Source organism: Rhipicephalus sanguineus, chromosome 9 (assembly GCF_013339695.2).
Source record: "Rhipicephalus sanguineus isolate Rsan-2018 chromosome 9, BIME_Rsan_1.4, whole genome shotgun sequence".
Lineage (NCBI taxonomy): Eukaryota > Metazoa > Arthropoda > Arachnida > Ixodida > Ixodidae > Rhipicephalus > Rhipicephalus sanguineus.
Genome location: NC_051184.2, coordinates 72,848,305 through 72,867,776, shown reverse-complemented (window position 1 = coordinate 72,867,776; position 19,472 = coordinate 72,848,305). Strand labels below are relative to the sequence as shown.

Sequence of the window (19,472 nt, the reverse complement as noted above, 5' to 3'; positions counted from 1 at the left end):
CGCGCTCTGGCTGGGACAATCGAGGCGGAGGTGGCGGCGGCGGAGGTCGTCGTAACGACGGACGTCCTACAGGTGGCAGAGGTGTGAAGCGGTAAACGCCGCCCGGGCTTTTGCAAACAAACCCCTCTTTGTGGTTGCTTGCCTTGCTTGCTTTAGGGGGCGAGCCGATCTGAGCTGTGTGAGCTGCTTGGTTGTTGGTGGAGTGGTCTGTCCCTGTGTCGCAAGGTTGTGCACATTTCCTGCCTGCGTCCTTGACCTCCTCGTGTGCTGCACCTGGTTCTTGAGACTAGGGATCCACTGCAAACCCATAGAGTGGTGCAGACCTAGTGTTCCCATTTTGTTTGCACCGGATCCTTAGTTTTGTTGGCACCAGGTTCTTAGTGTTTTTTTTTTTCTGCACTGGATCCTCTGCTTTGGTGAACCATCTAGTCTTGCTTCAGCATTACTTTGATCCTGACCTTATTGCTGGCTTCTGTGCTTGCGATTTGCCTGCATGGGCTTTAAATGGCATACAGTCATCTGCTGTCCTCTTGTCTGTCTGTTTGCATCAGTGCTTGGGATTGTTTAAGCTAGGGTAGGGATTCTCGGAACGTTTTGGCCTAGCACTTTGAAAAGGATGATTTTCATTTGAAGTTTAGGTTAGCCAGCGTCTCACTCATGGGAAAGTTTTTATGCAAATCACGTTGTAAGAACTCTTTCATTCATATTTATTCGTTACCAATTACTGTTCACTTTCACTTTGCTTTGAAACGAAAATTGACTTGCGAGTCTAGTCTCAATGAAGTCTGCACTTCAGAATCTAGGAAGTAAAAGTTTACAAGCTTTGAATGTCTGGCACTGATGCACCTGAAAGTAAAGAGGGCAGCAGGCAGGACAGGATGTGGTAGTTGTCCTCACCAACTGTTCTTTTGCAGCCTGCTTCAAATGCAATCAAGAGGGGCACATGAGCAGGGATTGCCCCAACGCAGACTCGGGAGGTGGAGGAGGCCGTGGAAGAGGTGAGTGGTTAGAGATAGTGGTGGTGATGTTTAAACTTGTTTTGCCTATTCATGGCATCAACTCCTGGTGAGCTCTGCTCGAACTGTGTGTGTAGCGGACTGCCCATTTCGTTCGCTTTTGACTACCCTCAGCTTCTACTGCAATGTCGTCTAGTCGTGACAGAACTCCCACGACTAACTACAAAGTGAGGCACGGAATGCGCTTCAGTGGGGTGGACGCAGCCTCCAGAGGTCTGCTCTTGGCCATGCGAATCTCGAATACCGAAATTGTTAGCCCTTGAATTGGGTTCACTTTTGTTTAACTGTGCAATTATGTTGTGGCATTTGCTGCTTTTTGCAGCAACTGAACGCACTCTGATGATGTCAAGCTAGAGTGGGACATGTCCACTAGCTTGACAGTTCCAGAATAGCTGCCCCGGATGTTTGTGGAAGCCGGGAAATGCTTGTCAATTTTTTTTACAAATCATTTTGTCAACTGCTTGAAAGCTGTGTGCCTTGCATTTTATCTACCCAAATCTTTGGCCAGCAAAAGAAAAAATCTGGCACAGAATGGATGCAGATGTCTTCTTGACTGCTGTACGAAGCGTTTCTCTTTCGATAGGGTTCATTAAACACCTGTTTTACTGGCCTTTAATGGGCTTTCTCAAGGTGTTTGTGCCTGCTTGGTGCTTGTGCAGGTTGTTTCAAGTGCGGGGAAGAGGGTCACATGAGTCGAGATTGTCCCAATGCCGACTCGTCTTCTGGTGGTGGCCGCTCTGGTGGGAGAGGTGAGAACTGTCTTCATTAGTCTTTTGGGCCATGAAACCACGGATGGACAAATAGTGCATTTGTGGTTCCGTGTGAATATTCGTTCGTTACCTGTTAATATGAAAAATGAGCATTTTTGTTGTGATCCAACTAACTTGCTCAATATTTTTAAGGACTAGAACTAGGCTTGCGCGAATGCCCTTATGGTTTGAAGTGAGCACACTAATACAAGCTGGCTTTTTAGAGTTGTAGTGGGGTGTAAATTAGAAGCAGTAAAATGTTTTTTCTAGATTTGCTGTACGTGTAAAAAAAAATAAAGGAATCCGGGTGCAAGTAGTATGTAACAGGGTGGTCAGATTTTCCCAGGCTGCTATCCCATCTAATCTTAGGACAGTGCGGCCTGGGAACTTTTGGCCAGCCGCGTGCATTTAACCTTAGTGTGCCCTGAAGAAGCGGTTTCATGGCATGGTGGCCCCACACTGCCGTAAAACCACCTCTTCGGGGGGGTTACAGGAAGGGGCGTGCTTCCCTGCATGTATCTAGGTGAACAACTAAAACATGAAAAATGTTTCCCCACTGTTGCACAGCAGTGGTGTGCGAATATCTGGAGTTTTATTGGGACTCTTGTAGTCTGTCTCGCACTGGAGTCGCTCTGAGGATTTCACGCTCAACGGTTGTCTTGTCCGCGATGTCTTCTCACCAAGACTGCTCTCAGATCGGGGCCTTGTCCGCAATCTCCTTTAAAGGGGTCATGAACTGCTTTTCCAAGTAATGATCTAATGACCTCGGTATTGGAGTTTACTGCCTCCCGAATCGATTGCCGCAAAAATTTCTCGAATCCGTCAAGATTCAGCGGAGTTACGGGGGTTTGGCGCATGCTCCCAGCGCTTTCTCTTTTCTCGTGCCGACGAGCGCACTCAAAGCTAGACAGGGAGGGATGACACGGGGGAAAGAAGTTACGTCAGTGCGCGTCTAAACGCGATCGCTCTCCCGCTGCGATTCGCGTGCGAAAGTGCGGCTACCATGTACTGAGGAGTGCGGCGCTGGCAAGTGGTGGCACCCTGTGGCAAGAAGCACATTGATCCGAACGCCGCTCTCGATTTACGTCTGCTATCGGCCAGTAAGCATGCTATGTCTCTTTTGCGACGTAAACTGGTAGATCCACGACGTCAACGTGCAGACGCCCCGCCCACCGACGAGAGTGAGAACCGGCCTCTGTTTGAAAAGAGGGTGCCTGGGGAAACGGCAACTTCGCGCTCCGCTTGTGGCCTTTACGCGGCACTCACGACTGTAATATTGTGCAGAGCAGTTCATAGCCGTGTCAGCTTACCACAGGGTGTGTTTTTTCAACAAGCCCAAGGGGTGCTTCATGACCCCTTTAACCGCTCCCCCATCTTTCCTATTATTCTTTTATGCCCTCCTTATCCCTCACTAGTGAACCACTGCTGAGGTGTCCTGCTTTGCTTGAGACAGTTGCGGCATTCAGTTTTCTCTTCACTTCCTATTTTATTGTAAGAATGACTTCCCCCTGTCCTACACTAAGAGGCATTACATTACAAGTGGTCTGATCTGTACTTTGTATTGGGGCTTGACTCTCAGTGAGCCAGAAACTGGGCCAGTGCTTTGTTATAGAGACCAGTTATGCTCGATTCTGTGCAAGCCTTGCCGTCCACTGTTGGGGCCAACTGGTCCTGTTAATAACGTGTACAGTCTTCTTCTTCACTGCCTGGCCTTGATGCCAGTGTGTAATGGAGACAAAATGCTTGCATAAACCCGAAAATTCCCCTGTAAAGGTAGTTTCACTGCAGTGCAGGGGTGCTATGCCGTGAATACACCTTTCCAGGGGAAATCCACACTGCCGTGAAGCCCCACTTCAAGGTTAAGTGAACATATTACCCTCGCATCAATTTATCATTTTTTAAGTTTAAAAGCTTGTTATACCGGCTTATATGCTTGAAGTATTGTAAATTTTAAAATGTAACGTATTTTACAGGTTATCACTTGCATTCTACCGAAAGTGAAATCCTTCCCCTTCCCTTTGAACAAAAAAGAATGACGTTGGCATATGCCTTGATTGTGCAGTTTAGTTGGGTCATGACAAATATGCTCATTTTTCTTATGTGTATATATACTATTTGAATTCAATTCGAAATTATTCGACCAAATAACTATTCGCTTCGAACCTAAAATTTACTATTTGCACGAGCCTAGAGATAACACAATGTTGCAGTCTTCTGGAAGGCTTGTTCTGCAATACAGTAGAATCTTGGTGAGATACGAATCCACCTGATACGAATTTAGCTCGGATATGAATTCAAATTCATCGGCCGAATATCTTCTGTGTCGTGATGGATGATTTGAACTTTGGTGCCGAAATCATTGAGTGACGGATGACGGCAGCGTGCTCTGGAAGTGCACACACGGCCAGGGCACAAGGATTGAAAACGGAACTATTTTCTGCAACTGCTGCGCACAAAACCGCGGTCACTATTGACACTCTCATCGATGACGACTACACAGCTCAAGGTACAAGGCTAATGCAGCAGTAGATTGAGGCAATAGTCGTGAAAGTGGATGAAACATTTCAGCGTTAGTGTCATTAGCTTCTGCCTGTAGTAGAGTGGCCTCAAGTGAAGCGTGACTCACGCATTCCTGGTAGCCGCCGGCCCTTAGTACAGTAGAACCCCGCTGTTACGTTCCTCTCTGCTGCGTTTTCCCGGCTGTTACGTCGTTTTCCGCCGGTCCCGGCATAGCTCCCATAGGATACAATGTATTGGGAACCCCGCTGTTACGTCGTAACTGTCGGACCGTTCCCGTATGATACGTCACGAAGTGCGCTCGGAGCCGACCAAGTGACTACCAAAGAGAGCCGCCATGGTGCATTTTCACGCAGCCTGGCCTCGTTTGACCGTAATATTAGCCGCATGAGAGACGCAAGTGACAGAATCTTTCAATTGATGCAAACAAAAGCATGGCCTTCGAGATTCAAATTGCAAAGATGGCGTCTATGACGTAACTGCTCGCGAAAGCAAGGCCTTCGAGATTGGCATTTACTATTGACAAAAGCATAGCCTTTGAGATTTGCATTGCACAAACATGGCGTGTATGACGTAACTGCTTGCAAAAGCAAGGCCTTCGAGATTGGCATTCACTTCTGCCATCGCATTGGCGTAGACTCATCATCATCGTTATTTGTCGGAGAACGGGAGGAGTTAGAGCTGGTTGGAGCTTGCATGGTCGTGCGTGCGGTTCGTGGTCGGACTCGCCGCGCCGGTCGTGATTGCGTGTGCTTAGTTCTTTCATGCCTGCAGCTGTTGGTTTTAAAAAAATCACATACGTTGATTACATTTCTGTGGATGAGGCCGTCGTAAGCTCCGCGTTTCTATCCATCGACTAGATCGCGGCTGAGCGCGCCAATTTTCGTGCTGCTCGTAAGAATTGAAATAAAATTCTGTACCACTAAATATTTTGCCGTTTTTCCTGTTTTTCGGCTCTTACGTTTCCCGTCTTACGTTTATTTCCTACGGTCCCTTCAAAAACGTATCAGCGGGGTTCTACTGTAGTAGTTTGCTTGTCTTTAAAATGTGTATGCGAGTTCTTCCTATGGAAATAGATGTTTTGTACGTATATCGTGGTTTGAAAGCTGATTTCACTAGTTTTTTGGCAATCAAGAAATTGCGGGTGATGAGAATATTTTCGCCGACCGTTTATTGGGACGCTGAAAATTCGGACATGCTCGTTTATTCGGACACCTTCGCAGCACCGCCACTCGTCCCATTGAAGTAATGTAAACTCACGACCGAAAATTCGGCCGCCCCACAGCCCCGCCGCTCGATTTTTCGGACTCCGGCTGGCTGATAGAGTGCGACGTTGAACGCCATAACAAGCTGTCAGCAATGTTTACAATATTTTTACTAGGTTGCCAGCACTGAAATGTTGCACTGGCTATAACTGGAGATCGCCAGTGTCAAAAATCCACGCAGAAGTTACCGATCTCGAAGGCTATGTTTGTTGGCTACACATAACTGTTGCCTTTTGGATTTAGCCAGTCACGTATCCATTGAACGGCTACCACGGCCAAACAGCAGGCCAAGCCAAGCCAAGCTTGGAATCAGCTCTGTGCGGCGTTTGAGGTGAATGACAGCGCGTACGAGTACGACGCTAGAGTACGACAACAGATTACAGAAGCGCTGCAACATCAACTAGACCGTCGTTTCCTTTTGGCGTGTGAGGGTTTGCGTTCTCAGATGTTTCTGTGGCTAGGCCTGATCTGCATCCCGAGCTTTGTGTCCTGCTCGTGCGAGGCCTGATCTGTTGAAATTGCTCCGACGCTGCCCGTTCCATGTGCGCCGTCGGAACTAAAGAAACGCGGCAACTACAAGGCCCTGACGATGGCCAAAAAAGCGGCTATTATTCACCAGATGGAAGTTGCTTGGGAGTTTTCGCCGAGTTGGGCGATGAGATCATCCGTCAGTTACTCGAACCAGCGCATGTGGACAGTGACTGCCTGACGACGCACCTCCCACACCACAGCCATCAAATGCGGATTTAGCGTAGGCCGTTGCAGTGCTATTGCCGACCATCAGGGGTGGCCAAACATTGGCTGAAATACAGGCAGACTTGCTTGCGCGTAAGTGTACATGTGTACAGAGGCGCGCTAACAAGCTTTTGCCGGCCACTGGGCCAATAAAAGTGCTTTTTTCTGGTGAATCCTTTTTTTCGGACTCCCGATTATTCGGACTTTTCAGCGGTTCCCGCCGAGTCCGAATAAACGGTCGGCGACTGTAGTAGACCCAGGGAGTAACAGCGCGAACACACACACACGAGACACAAACACACAAGCGCTGGTATCGCTATTTGTATCGCCGAGATTCTACTTAGCACCCTTTCTGGTGCTTTACAAACCTACTATTTCATCCTAACCCGTGTCTCATTATGTGTGGGCCTTTTCTGGGTGTGCAGGCTGTTTCAAGTGTGGCCAGGAGGGCCATATGAGCAGAGATTGCCCCAACTCCGATTCCTCAGGTGGTGGTGGAGGCGGTGGAAGAGGTGAGCGTTCTTGAACAAAAAGTCGCCTGCCATGTGTAGGACACCACAGAATTGACGCAGTCGGCTCGTAAGCGAATGTACAATGGATTGTTTGTCTCCCGGTGTTCATTTGTGTAGGTTTGAACTTCGATACAGTCGACTCCCGATAATTCGAAGTCGCTTAATTGGAATTGTCGGTTAATTGGAAGTGGCGTGGGGGTCCCGTCAGTTTTTGCATGCAGTTCAACAGAAAGAAATTCTCGGTAATTGGAAGCTAGAGGTCTGAAATTTCGTTTAATTCGAATTTTTCAATCGAATTCCCGGAGGAAATCGTAATGCTTGTTAAATTTCCTATTTTTGAAGTGCTAAACAACAATGCATGTGCGACCGGCACCCAAGGGCATCGCAGTTGACCACAGCGCCGCAGCTCAAAGCGTCAGCTGATGGCATCGCAGTTGCATGCAGCGCCCCAGATCACGAAGCGGCTGCTCCGGCGGTTCCGGTTCCGGGCCTCATTGTTGATCTCGTTACGGTCGTGTGCGGACTCAGCGTTTCTACGTGCGACGAAGCTCCACGCGCATTTTAGGTGCAGTCGCGACTATGGCAACTCGCGGGCCTTATCGGGCGCTTGACTTGGCGACGAAAGTAAAAATTTTGAAAGAAGTTGAACAAGGAGGCACCGCCAAGCAAGATATTGCGCGGAAATACGGCATCAAGCCTAATACCCTGTCTAACATCCTGAAGAACAAGCGCTCGGTACTGGACGCATTCGAAAATGACCAGTTCAAGATGTCTCGCAAGAGAATGCGCACCGGCGCCCACCCGGAGTTAGAGCAAGCGCTGCTCATTTGGATTCGGGAGGACTTCCTGTCAGCGGCGATATCGTTGCAGCGAAAGCGTCATCGCTTGCGATTATGCTAGGCATCGAGAACTTTGCTTCGTCCGATGGGTGGCTCACACGCTTCAAGCAACGCCACGACATGGTGTTTAAAAGCGTGAACGGGGAAAGGGCTGCCGTCAACGCTGCAACATGTGCTACGTGGAGGGAAAATCAGCATCGCAAATACTTGGGAGAATATCGGTCAGAAGATATCTTCAATGCCAACGAGACAGCACTTTTTTACAGAATGTTGCCCGAGAAGACGCTGACCTTTAAGGACGATGACTGTGCTGGAGGGAAGCGTAGCAAAGAAAGAGTGTCGGTGCTGATAGCGGCGAACATGACGGGCACTGAGCGATGTCGCCTGCTCGTGATAGGCAAAGCTGCTAAGCCTAGATGTTTCAAGGGCGTGAAAACGCTGCCTGTCGACTACGCGTCTAACAGGAAAGCGTGGATGACCGCAGACCTATTCAAGGATTGGCTGACAAAAGTGGATCGCAAGTTCGCGTTATCTAAACGCAATGTATTGCTCCTTGTGGACCAATGCAGTGCACACATGAATGTGCCGCCCTTGAGTGCAATACGTGTCGCCTACCTGCCAGCGAACACTACATCGGTGTTACAACCACTGGACCAGGGGATCATCAAAAACGTGAAAGTACTGTACAGGAAGCATCTTCTTGAGCGGATGCTGTTGTGTATGGACAATGCAAGTCAGTATGAGGTGAGCCTTCGCAGTGCTATCCATATGCTGGCGCGAGCGTGGGGTCGCGTAAAGGATGAAACCATTGCAAACTGCTTTAGGGCGTGCGGCTTCATTCCAAGTGGTGCAGATGATGACGCGTCTTGTACAGTGGGGGAAGAAGACACAAGTGAACTTGACGTCGACGGTCTCCTGCCAGCTCTCGGCGACGTCCCTTTCGAGGAGTACGTTGCCACTGACAGTTCGGTACAAACGTGCGGTGCACTGTCGGATGCTGAGATCGTGGAGATGGTTCGGCCCAGCGAGCCTAGTCACGAAACTGAGGTTGACGACGACGACGACGCCGCAAGTGAGCCACTACCGCGGGCTGCTGATGTAGCCGCAGGCCTTGCCCTCGCGCAGCGGTTTTTCACTGCTGAGAGCAACGCCGAGGAAGCACTCAGGCACATATACAGCCTGCAGGACTTGCTTTCTGCTGCAAGATTCAGCAAACAGAAGCAAACGGCAATCACAGATTTTTTCTCATGAACTGCTTTGAAATAAATGTATTTTTCGTTCGTTGTGGTTAATTGGAATTCCGCTTAATTCGAAGTTTTTCGCGGTCCCCGTGAACTTCGTATTAACGAGAGTCGACTGTATAACGTATGTTACAGGGGGAAACTTTTCCGAAAGTTTTTAACGTTTCACTAATCTGTGAACGTCTAGCTTTGTAAATACTTGAGTGTTTTCTGTGTAACACACCTTCGAGATGAAATGTACGCAACAAGCCCCTGCAGCAGAACAGTGTTCACCAAGCTTAGCTGCTGACCCAAAGGTTTCAATCTCAGCTCCGGTGGTTGCATTTCCGATGGAGGCAAAAATGCTAGAGGCCCATCTACTTAGTTTTAGCTGTGGGTTAAAGAACTCCAGGCGGTTGAAATTTCTGGAGCCCTGCACTAACAGCGGGCCTCGCAATTGTATCGAGGTTTTGGCACTCAAAACCCCAGAAACTAACACTAGCTTGGAGGCAACGTGTATGCAATAATCGTCCAACAAAGTTGGTTCTGTGCTGCATCTTTCAGCATGCTTCAAATGTGGCGAGGAGGGCCACATGAGTCGGGATTGCCCGAAAGCCTCCAGTGATGACAGATCCAAGAGGGGTGAGTGTGTTCCTTTGGATCGTGGGTGGGCGAAATTCTGAAGGTTCGCTCTCCTGGCCACTTTTGCTTTCTCCTGGTGTCTAATGTTCCTTTTAATTCATCGTAAACCGCTCGTTGCTAACCAGACTTTCTGCGTCCTTCTCTTCTGCTGTGCGTGAAGTTCTCTCTTCTTCCTTCTACCATTACACAGGCCCTTCCTTTATCGTCAACCCTTCTGGGTTCCACAGCCACCTTATAGTTGACAGATGCCATTTCAGTTGTGTTGTAGTTTCCGCGGTACCAAATGGACTTCAAAACTCCGTTTGTAAGCTTTCTTCAACATGCAGTCCGGTGAATGGAGATTTTGAGCCTTGCAATCCTCTTAGGACCAGGACAAAATCTCCTGTGTTTATGCTAGGTGTCCTTGTGCGGTAAACGTGGTTGTGGTTCCTTTTCATGACCACCTTGTACTTTTCATTCTCTTGGACGGACTCCTTGTGTTTGTGAAGTACTAACGGATCTGAGGCTGAGATGATCGGCTGGAAGCCAGTCGGACTTCCCATGGTAAGTGTAGTACGGACTACATCCCAAAGCAGCTTATGAGAATTATTGTGGTGACTAACAGCAGCTTCACGAGCACATTTTGAACCCCCGGGGAAGTCTGAATGAAGTGAGAACTGCTTGATGTGGCTTATGGTTCTTTCGGCCATACCGTTAGCTTCTGGAGCTGCGGAACGTGGTTCTTTATATTTAGCTGTCCTGCCCATTCCTTCAAACGTCTGCTTCTGAAAGTGGGGCCATTGCTGACAACAATAACTTCGATGTCTCTGAACATTTCTGTCTTCTTTTCCTGTCATGCATGCCACCATCCATGTACATTCATCTATATTGGCGGCCAAATTTTCAGAGCCCTGCGCTAACAGCGGGCCTCGCAATTGTATTGTGGTTTTGGCACTTAAAACCCCAGAAACTAGCACTACCTTGGAGGCAACGTGTATGCAATAACTTGCCAACAATGTTGGTTCTGTGCTGCATCTTTCAGGATGCTTCAAATGTGGCGAGGAGGGCCACATGAGTCGGGATTGCCCGACAGCCTCCAGCGATGACAGACCCAAGAGGGGTGAGTGTGTTCCTTTGGATCGTGGGTGGGCAAAAGTGTGAAGGTTGGCTCTCCTGGCCGCTTTTGCTTTTGTCTGGTGTCTGACGTTCCCTTTAATTCACCATCGTAAACCGTTCCTTGCTGACCAGACTTCGTCCTTCTCTTCTGCTCTGCGTGAAGTTCTCTTTTTCCTCTGACCGTTACACAGGCCCTGTGGAGTGAACAGTCGTAGTTCCTTTTCATGGCCACCTTGTACTTTTCATTTTCTTATATGAACTTGTGTTCGTGAAGTACTAACATATCTGTGACAGATATTTGCTTTGCTTATTTGGCACCGGTGGAAAGACCCGACATATTCTGAGATACCTTGCTTCATTGTGTTCCAATAAAACCTTTGCTCGATCTTCCATTATGTCCTCCAGAAACCATCGTGGCCGCCAGAGCCTGGAGAGTCATGATAAAGCTGTAATCTTCTTGCGACACTCGTCTTGGGTACCTACATCCTACCATTCTTCAAAGTCATTTCTTCTGTACCATCCCAGGGAAGCTGGTTATTTTCTCAAGATTTTGCAGATACAAGCAGCCTCGACATCGCAGCGATTGTGGTAGCTTGGTTCCTGGCCTGTGAGCCACATCGAATGTAAATTGCTGTCTCGCTGATCCACCTTAGCGAGCCTTCCTTTGGGTTCTGATAGGCTGAGTATATAGGGTCAGGGCTTGGTTGTCCGTGAATAGCTAGAGGTGTCTTCAGTCTAGGTAGGTTCTGAAATGCCCAAGAGCCATGGCAACAGCTAGTGCTTCCTGCCCAGTTGTCGGGTAATTGGTTTCGCCCTTGGTGATCATATGAGTAGTACCCAATCACTTTGAGTTGTCTTTTGGTGGACTCACTCTCGTGTCTTTGGTATAACACTGTGCCTGTCCCATAATGCAAAGCATCTGTGTTCAGACGTCTTAGTAAAATCCGGAATTGTTAATACAGGATCTGATAAAATTGTCTTGACATGCTCCCGATAAGTTTTCTCGCACTCTTGTGTCCACATGACTGTCTCATCATTGTATCGTCAACAGTCGGGACATGATATCTTGTGGTGCATGCATTGAAGAGTTCTGTTGACATCGGGATGATCAACTGTTGCGTTGTGCTCAATTGGTCCATCGACCCACTGTGTGAGCTCAGCTGTTTGTAGATAGACTCAGAAAGGTTAGAAGTCCGGTGTGCTGACCTTTTCTGGGAGGTTTATGACAACATCTGTCTTCCTGACATTTCCTAATGAGCAGATGGCAGTCTTCTTCTTCGGCGATTGTAAACAGCACCCACATTGTCCTAACCTATTTGACTGTGCCAAAATGTAAGTAACCTTCCTTTTAATACACCATTGTAGAACATTCATCGCTAACCAGACTTCTTGTTCGTCCTTCTCTTCTCTCCTGCTCTGCGTGTAAGTTTTCTCTTGTTCTCTGAACCGCTCCATTGTCTCCATTGTGTATAGTAACTGCGCTTGTAGCTATGAGTGAGCAGTGTTTTTGATTTTCTATGTATATCGCAGAGCATTTGGGGGGAGTGAAAGGTACTTTTTGAATTCTCTCTGGCATCGTATGTTGTGATGCTGTTGCGTTTGCCAGGGCTAGGCAAAGATTTATCTACTCCAGTAGAATCCGAGAGACAGCCGTAACAAATTGGGCCAATCCCAGAGAGAGTGTGGTGGGGGAAATAACTCTTAAGGTCTTGTTTGTGTCCCGAAATCACGATCAGATTGAGAGACGCTCCAGTTAAAAAGTTTTCACCATCTGGCATTCATTAACTAAATTTAAGTATACGGGCCTCCAGTATTTCGCCAGCGTCAAAATGTGGCCACTGTGCTTGGGGATTCAATCCCCTGACATTCGGGTTGGCACTAGACTGCAGTGGTGGATGAACCACAGCGTCGAACCCCCCAGTTCGACGCATGTTGGCGATTCACACAGCAATTTGAGTTAACGTAGATCTTGTTGACTTACATGGCACGTTGCCCGTTTTCACAGGCTGCTTCAACTGTGGGGAGGACGGACACATGAGTCGGGACTGCCCGAACCCCCAGCAGGAGCGGCGCTCCAAGGGATGTTTCAAGTGTGGGGAGGAGGGACACATGAGTCGAGACTGTCCCAACCCGGATGCTGGCGGTGGACGAGGGGGCGACTCCTCTGGAGATGGTGGCGACCGGCCCCGCGGGTGCTTCAAGTGCCAGCAGGAGGGCCACATGGCCAAGGACTGCACCAACGAGCCCGTACCCCGCATGGGCCCCGATGGTGAGCCGAGACTTGACCTTTTCGCTCCCACTGAGAAGTGTAGTCGTCATCGGAGCGTTTCATATTTGTTTCTCGACGTTAAATGGCTACACTTGTCCATGTTGTGCCATTTGTGTCTTGGCTTTCATTTTATAGTCTTCTTTCATTGCATTGCCACGCAGTGAAGTCATTGTCCAGCAATTAGTGAAATAAAGGAACCCCATTGAATTAAAAGAATGAATCAGTTTTATTTTTAAAAAGCTTACAAATTGAGCGAAAAAATTATTTTGATAAATTTGGTACGTTTCTTTACAGTAGCGAAAGGGTTAACTTCATTCTGCACCTTCGTAGTGTAGTACTCTGGAACTTCGCGACACTTCCCTGTGGGAGTCATTCTGCTGCAAAAATCTCACTGAAATTTCCCACAAACTAGGCCAGTGGTTCTCGGCCGTGGATGTTTTCGAGGGCCCTTTGTGGACCGGTGGAAGTGATGAGGGACCCCTTGCAGTTAGAAAAGTGAGGGAGGGGTCATAAATTAACCCAACATGCAGCGTAAAATTAAAATGGGTGCCTTTTATTTCTCCCCGGCCAAGAATGGTTAAACTAAAGTGCCACGCCAATTTGATCGCAACAGCTTGTCAATAAGTTGTGCGGTCTGCAGCCTCATTCAACCTGTTTCTAGCTATGCTTGCTCTTCAAATATGCAAGCCTAGAAACTGTGTTCACCATCTCAGTGTTGTGAACTGTTGTGTGCAGGCAAGCCCATGGAGGCACCCTACGTGCCACCTTCTCTTCCCACGGATGAGGACACCCTCTTCTCGACCATCTCTACCGGCATCAACTTCGACAAGTACGACACCATTCCCGTGGAGGTGAGCGACCCGCAGTTCAGAACGCCGTTCACCAGCTTCGAAGAGATGGGCCTCTGTGACCTCCTGCTGCAAAACTTGCGGCGTGCAAAGTACGTCAAGCCAACGCCCGTACAGAAATATGCAGTCAAGATTGCCCTGGCTGGCAGGGACATGATGGCCTGCGCACAGACTGGATCTGGAAAGACGGTGAGACTCTGCTTATGTTTTGTTTTCCTTAGTCGGTGGTAAGGTTGTCAGCCCTACACCTGGCGACAACTTTCTGTAGCAGCACAGCCAAGGCCACGGAACCAAAGCACACTTTTTTACTACGCTGCATGTATGTAGTTCCATGAACGCAAACCTTTGTAGACTACGTAGTATAAAAGAAAATATAAAAAGAAACAAAATAGGTATGTTCAAGACTTGCTGCATTGTAAGTAAGAAAGCTTATCCCGTGAAGGATTTTCATTTTAAGGGCGAAGCTCCTCATAGTCTAACCTTGTCACGCGACCGGCGTAAGGCGTAACCGGCCCATCACCGATCCTTTGCAAACTGCCCACAACTTCGTCTTTGCAAACATCCCACTACGATCCATTACCAATCCATTACTTCACCGACCATAAAGCCGTTATAATGAAGGGGGAACGGAAGCCACGTCTAGCTACCACTTGCAATTAGTAAAATTTCTTGTATAAATATATACAGTGTTTGTCAAGTCTTGGATGATGTACTGGGCTATCGCTTTGATTACTGCTGGGCGAAACCACTGAAGATTTCACGGTGTAACCATGATTGCTTCAGGAGCTTCGCCCAAGCTCTTCATCATTCACCCGTGGATATGCTGTGAATTTTTTTTTGCCGTTTCTGGTTTTCTGGCTTTCTGGTGTCGATTTCACGTTTTCCTGCACCTGTAAAGTCGCCTCCAAGTGGACTACTTAGCATAGTAACACATGTGCAGAAGCTCCGCCCACGTAGTAGCTTTGGCTGTGCTGCCAGAGGAAGTTGTCGCCAGGCATAAGCTGCAATATGCTGAGCTTGACCACAAAGCGTGGGTGTTCACACAGCTTTCAAGGTAAAAGTGGTAGCTTGATAAATAGCCTGGGTTTTGTCAGTCCTGTCCTACAGCCACATTGTCCTCAAAGTAGATGTCCTATGTGGTGCCATAGCCCTAACCCAGACAAAAAGCCATAGAGCTGTTTTGCTTTTTTTTTTTTTTTTTTTGCACCTACATGGCTGTAGTGTTAAGATTGCAGGCTTTATTGTGGTCACTGAGTAAGGATATGCAGGAAATGACTCGATCCATGCGGGGGACCAGATAACGTTAGAAAGATATAGTATGCAGTGGCGACTGCCTTGTGACCGCTGCAGCCCCCCCCCCCCCCATCCCCCTCAAAATGAAAATATGACATTCAGATCCTGTCATGGCTTATAGCCATACAGGAGCAACGCGTGAAACCAATCCATGGCAACTGAAACAACTTTATTGTCCTTGTTAGCCACCAAATGCTGCTGCTTGATACAGTAAAAGCTCGTTAATTCGGATTTCACGGGACCGAAAAAAATGTCCGAATTAACCAAATGCCGAATTAACGAATGAACAGGAAAAACAACATTAAAATCAAGTTGGAGAAGCATACCTTTATTTGCTGAAGTATTTTGTAATGGTCGTCTGCGTTTTCACGCAGATTCCGGCTTACATTACAATTTTTCTTAACTTTTCCAAATGGCCAACAGCACGCAAACTGTCGGAAGTGCTCAGGCAAACGCCCTCTAATATCAAAAGCGCCTCCGAGACTTCCCGTGAGGTGCGATGAGGTCGCGACATCATTAATAATTTCTTGATCGGGCAGGAGACCAGTCGTGGCGACACAATCATCAATCGCGATGTAGTCCTGAAGGGTCATATCTGTGGGAAGGACAGCATCGAAGGTCGGGCAGTCACCGTCGGTGGACTCGGCGGACACCTCGTCGATGCCACCGTCGGCTACTGCCGCATGCTCGGGCCTCACATGTAAACACGGTCACAACGGGAAAAAACAAGAACTCCGCACGAAGAGACGGTGCCGACACAACACAAGGGAAAATGGCGTCGGAGGCGCAGTGGAGCGAAGAAGACGCCGATGTTCGGTGACGCTGCGATCGCCCCCACTAGTTGATGACGATGGCGATGTCACTCAAGTTTCGGTTTCGCCCCAGTGGTGCCAGTGCTGCTTTACCACACATTTGTGTAGCGGCAGCCGTCAGAATTTGTCCGCATTAAGCGGTGCGGAGCCCAATTCTGACGAATTAACGAAGGTTTGGTCCCATAGATTAACATGCACTTCGGCCGGGACCAATAGAGCCGTCCGAATTATTCGAATTTCCGAATTACCGGGTGTCGAATTAACGAGGTTTTACTGTATGTGCTCCGGAGGAACATTAAGGGGGGACGCGGCTTTCGTATCTCGAAAAATGGCAAAAAAATCGATTTTCTGAAAATCAAATTTTCAGTTTCTGGAACCCTTTTTCTATCCGATTCCAAAATATCTACACTGAAAACCACCCAGAAGTGCTTCGAAAAGATTGTTTTGCCCTATGAGGTGGCGAAAATTATTGTGGAAATCTCAAAAAAAGAGCGATTTTCAAAAAATTGTAGCTCCGCGATGGCGTGACCGCGAACCAATTTCTTGGGCTTGTTCGAAAGGGGATTTCTCCGTGTTCAAATTCCCCGCTTCAGCGGGCTCCTCCATTCAGAAAGAAGCGCACAAAAAGCAAACACTGGAGAGTCGTTCCGAGGCCTCCGATTGGCCGCGTCCGCCATGTTGCCCCAGCTCGCCTCGCCATTGGTCCGATGCTCGCTCCGGGAGATCGTCGTCTGCCGATTGCACGTCGCGAGTTCACGGCTGTCGAGAATCGCGCTACTCCGTGACACGTTCGCAATTGTTCTGTGTTCACGGCTCGATGATCACTTAGAATATAATTACGCTTTAGTTTGGAGCTGCAGGAGGATGTTCGATCTGATTACGATGGTGCGCCGCGCTCCTAGCGAACATCTCAAAGCGCGCCTCGGACCGACTTTAGCGTTGACTTCAGCGTCGGATTCGCGGTTAGATGTTTTGATTTCTGCTTATCAGCACTTCTGACATCGCGACGAAGGCCATTGCGGGACGACTCTTTGTACTCACGACCACGCATAACGCACTTCGAAGCAACGGGCACTACGGCCTGCGCACCTACTGCTCGGAGTCGTCACTAGGCCTAACTTCGCTCACGGCGCCGTTTAGCGAGACGAACCTCGAACCTTGCGAGCAAGAACAACGCGCTAGCGTACCCGCGGCTATGTGCTTCTTCGCAAGCGAAGAAGCACATTGCTCGCCGGCATTTCGGAACCGCAGATGGGCATTTTACGCATCGGCTGTGAACTCCACAGCCAAGCTCGTCTGACCCCACGGCCACGAACTGCTTGGAGCAGCGGTAGCAATTTCACGCGTTGGCACCCGAAAATGCGAGACCAACTATACTGCGCGCAGATTTTTCGTCATCGTAGCTTCGCATTCGCGAATCGTCACCGAACGCCGCCACCAAGCACATCACGCGCCAGCTCCACGGACCCCGCGGCCGAGCACTTCGCGGTCAGAGTGCTGTCAATAAGCACTAGTGATGTAATTTAGACGTGCTTGGAACCGTGCTTGATATCGCCGCAGGCGTTTATGAATGTTCTAAAACAGTGAAAGCCTCGTAGACTAGCGTTGCCGCGATCGGCTGAATGATAATACGTTTCATACGCGAGAGTGGCAAAAGAACGTGCATGAAGCAGGGCGACGAATTTTTGTGTGCCCGACTCGCGTCATTGAATAAACTGCTAAAAAATCCCTGTGCCACTAACGTCTTGGCCATAACTGTTTGTTATTTGGAACGAAGGCATCGGCTATCATGGTGTGAGCCATTTTCTGTCACAACAAACCTCTCTTTATGAAAAATATTCAATGATTAATTGTAATCAATAAGCAAGACTTAATTATGCTAATGACAGCATAAACACAAGAAATATGTGTAATTATTTCAGTATATGGCCTTATTAGATTGCAATATCTTCTTTTCTGTCATGTCTATCACACCACTCCTTCATACAGAGAAATTGGTTTGAAATTCACTGTTTTTTTGTAGATCAAAAAAAGGTTATGAAAAAAGAACAAAGGCACACTGGAGAAAGGCCACATGTCCAAGAAGTCAAACATCATAAAAAAAAAACCAAAGATCACAATCTTTAGGTGTTTTAGAGAAGGCCAAACTTTAAACGCAGTTTTCTCGATACTGTTTTTTTGGCATCTTGCTCAGCACGTGGAGCAAATATCTTGGCAACTACTACACAGATTTTGATTCTGTTTTTTCTTTTTTAATCCTTGAAGTCTTGTTGACAGGATGACATTATTCTTTACCTTGCTTAGGGCCTAGTTTCTTTTGCATGTGATAATTAGTGCATGAGAAGTTCTGATGCAATACATGAAGCTGATAGGAATGTTATTTGTAAAAAAACTAAAAGGAATAGACAATTTTTAATAATGTCATCCTGTGTAGTGTTCTTTTGAGTAAAGATCAAAACCACTTGGACCTTCCTGGCATGTTTTGTTACAATGCTAGGCTTTTCACCAGCAGAGTATGTCATCAGATTATGTAACACAATGTAATTTGAAAACTACTCAAGATATCGCAATGAAACTTCATATATAGCTATTCGAGACACTCTTCAGTGTGCCTGCCAAATTTCATTACTCTAGATCAACAAACAAAAAAGTTTTTTTCGATCGCCACCTCCCCCCTTAAATTCTATGGTCCCTGCAAATAGGCCAGAGTTTCAACTCCTAAATGTTTCTTGCTTAGTTTCACGTACAGTGTCCCAAGTTGTGTATGCTTCACTGCACTAACCAGTGAATCAACAAGTTCAGATAGCAGAGCTTTGTTGAAGAGGTGGGTTTTGTCCTTGTGTGCAGGCAGCGTTCATGCTGCCCATTCTGCACTCCCTGCTGAGTGACACTGGCCTTGAGAACCCGTCGTACCAGCCGGTACAGACTCCGATGGCGGTCATCCTGTCGCCAACCCGCGAGTTGGCCATCCAGATAGCCCAGGACGCGCACAAGTACGCCTACGACTCCATCCTCAAGACTGTGCTCGTGTACGGAGGGACGTCTGTGCAGCACCAGCTGGCCCAGCTGTCTCGAGGCTGCCACATCCTGGTGGCCACCACGGGTCGTCTCAAGGACTTTGTGGAGAAGGGCAAGGTGGGTTCAGTGTGCAGGCGTGTTTGGCAAACAGTAGGCAACGATGGAATGTAACTTGCCTCTCTTTGCATTCGGACCGAAAATACAGTAATACCTCGTTAACTCGAACTCGCATATCTCGAACAATCGGCTAAGTCGAAGTTTTCCGCGGTACCGAACAATTTCCCATAGGTGCAATGTATTTATTGCCCTTTATCTCGAAGTATTTCCGTGCCCACTTTCGGTTATCTCGAAATCTCGACTGATAATGAAACCGAAACTTCGCCGCAGAACCGTTTCACAAAATACTAGCGGCAAAATGTCATACGTTTCACAAGGTTCGCGCAAGGCTGCCGCGTTTACAACGCAGTGGACACTGTTCCCGAAAGTAATGTCGGAACCTAGCGGCATACCAACTTTGTCGAGCAACCCTGTGTCACGTCATGTGACGCTATAGACGTGCGCATAAGCAGGCCCTGCAAAATAGCTCGGGTCGTACATGTTTTGTTTACCGTCAGAGATGCGATTTCAGCATTTCATTTACGC

At 48.0% G+C, this 19,472-nt stretch overlaps 1 protein-coding gene across 1 annotated transcript in view; it reads left to right on the top strand.

The window, feature by feature from the left end:
- Positions 1-19,472, top strand: part of LOC119405316 (probable ATP-dependent RNA helicase vasa-like) — a gene marked incomplete at its 5' end in the record, with an annotated part of 34,444 nt that continues 14,972 nt past the window's right edge. The window contains 9 exon segments of the mRNA XM_037672147.2: positions 1-81; positions 915-998; positions 1,676-1,765; positions 6,708-6,794; positions 9,418-9,495; positions 10,517-10,594; positions 12,596-12,859; positions 13,595-13,896; positions 18,660-18,947. Of these exon segments, the coding sequence (XP_037528075.1) occupies positions 1-81; positions 915-998; positions 1,676-1,765; positions 6,708-6,794; positions 9,418-9,495; positions 10,517-10,594; positions 12,596-12,859; positions 13,595-13,896; positions 18,660-18,947 (1,352 nt within the window).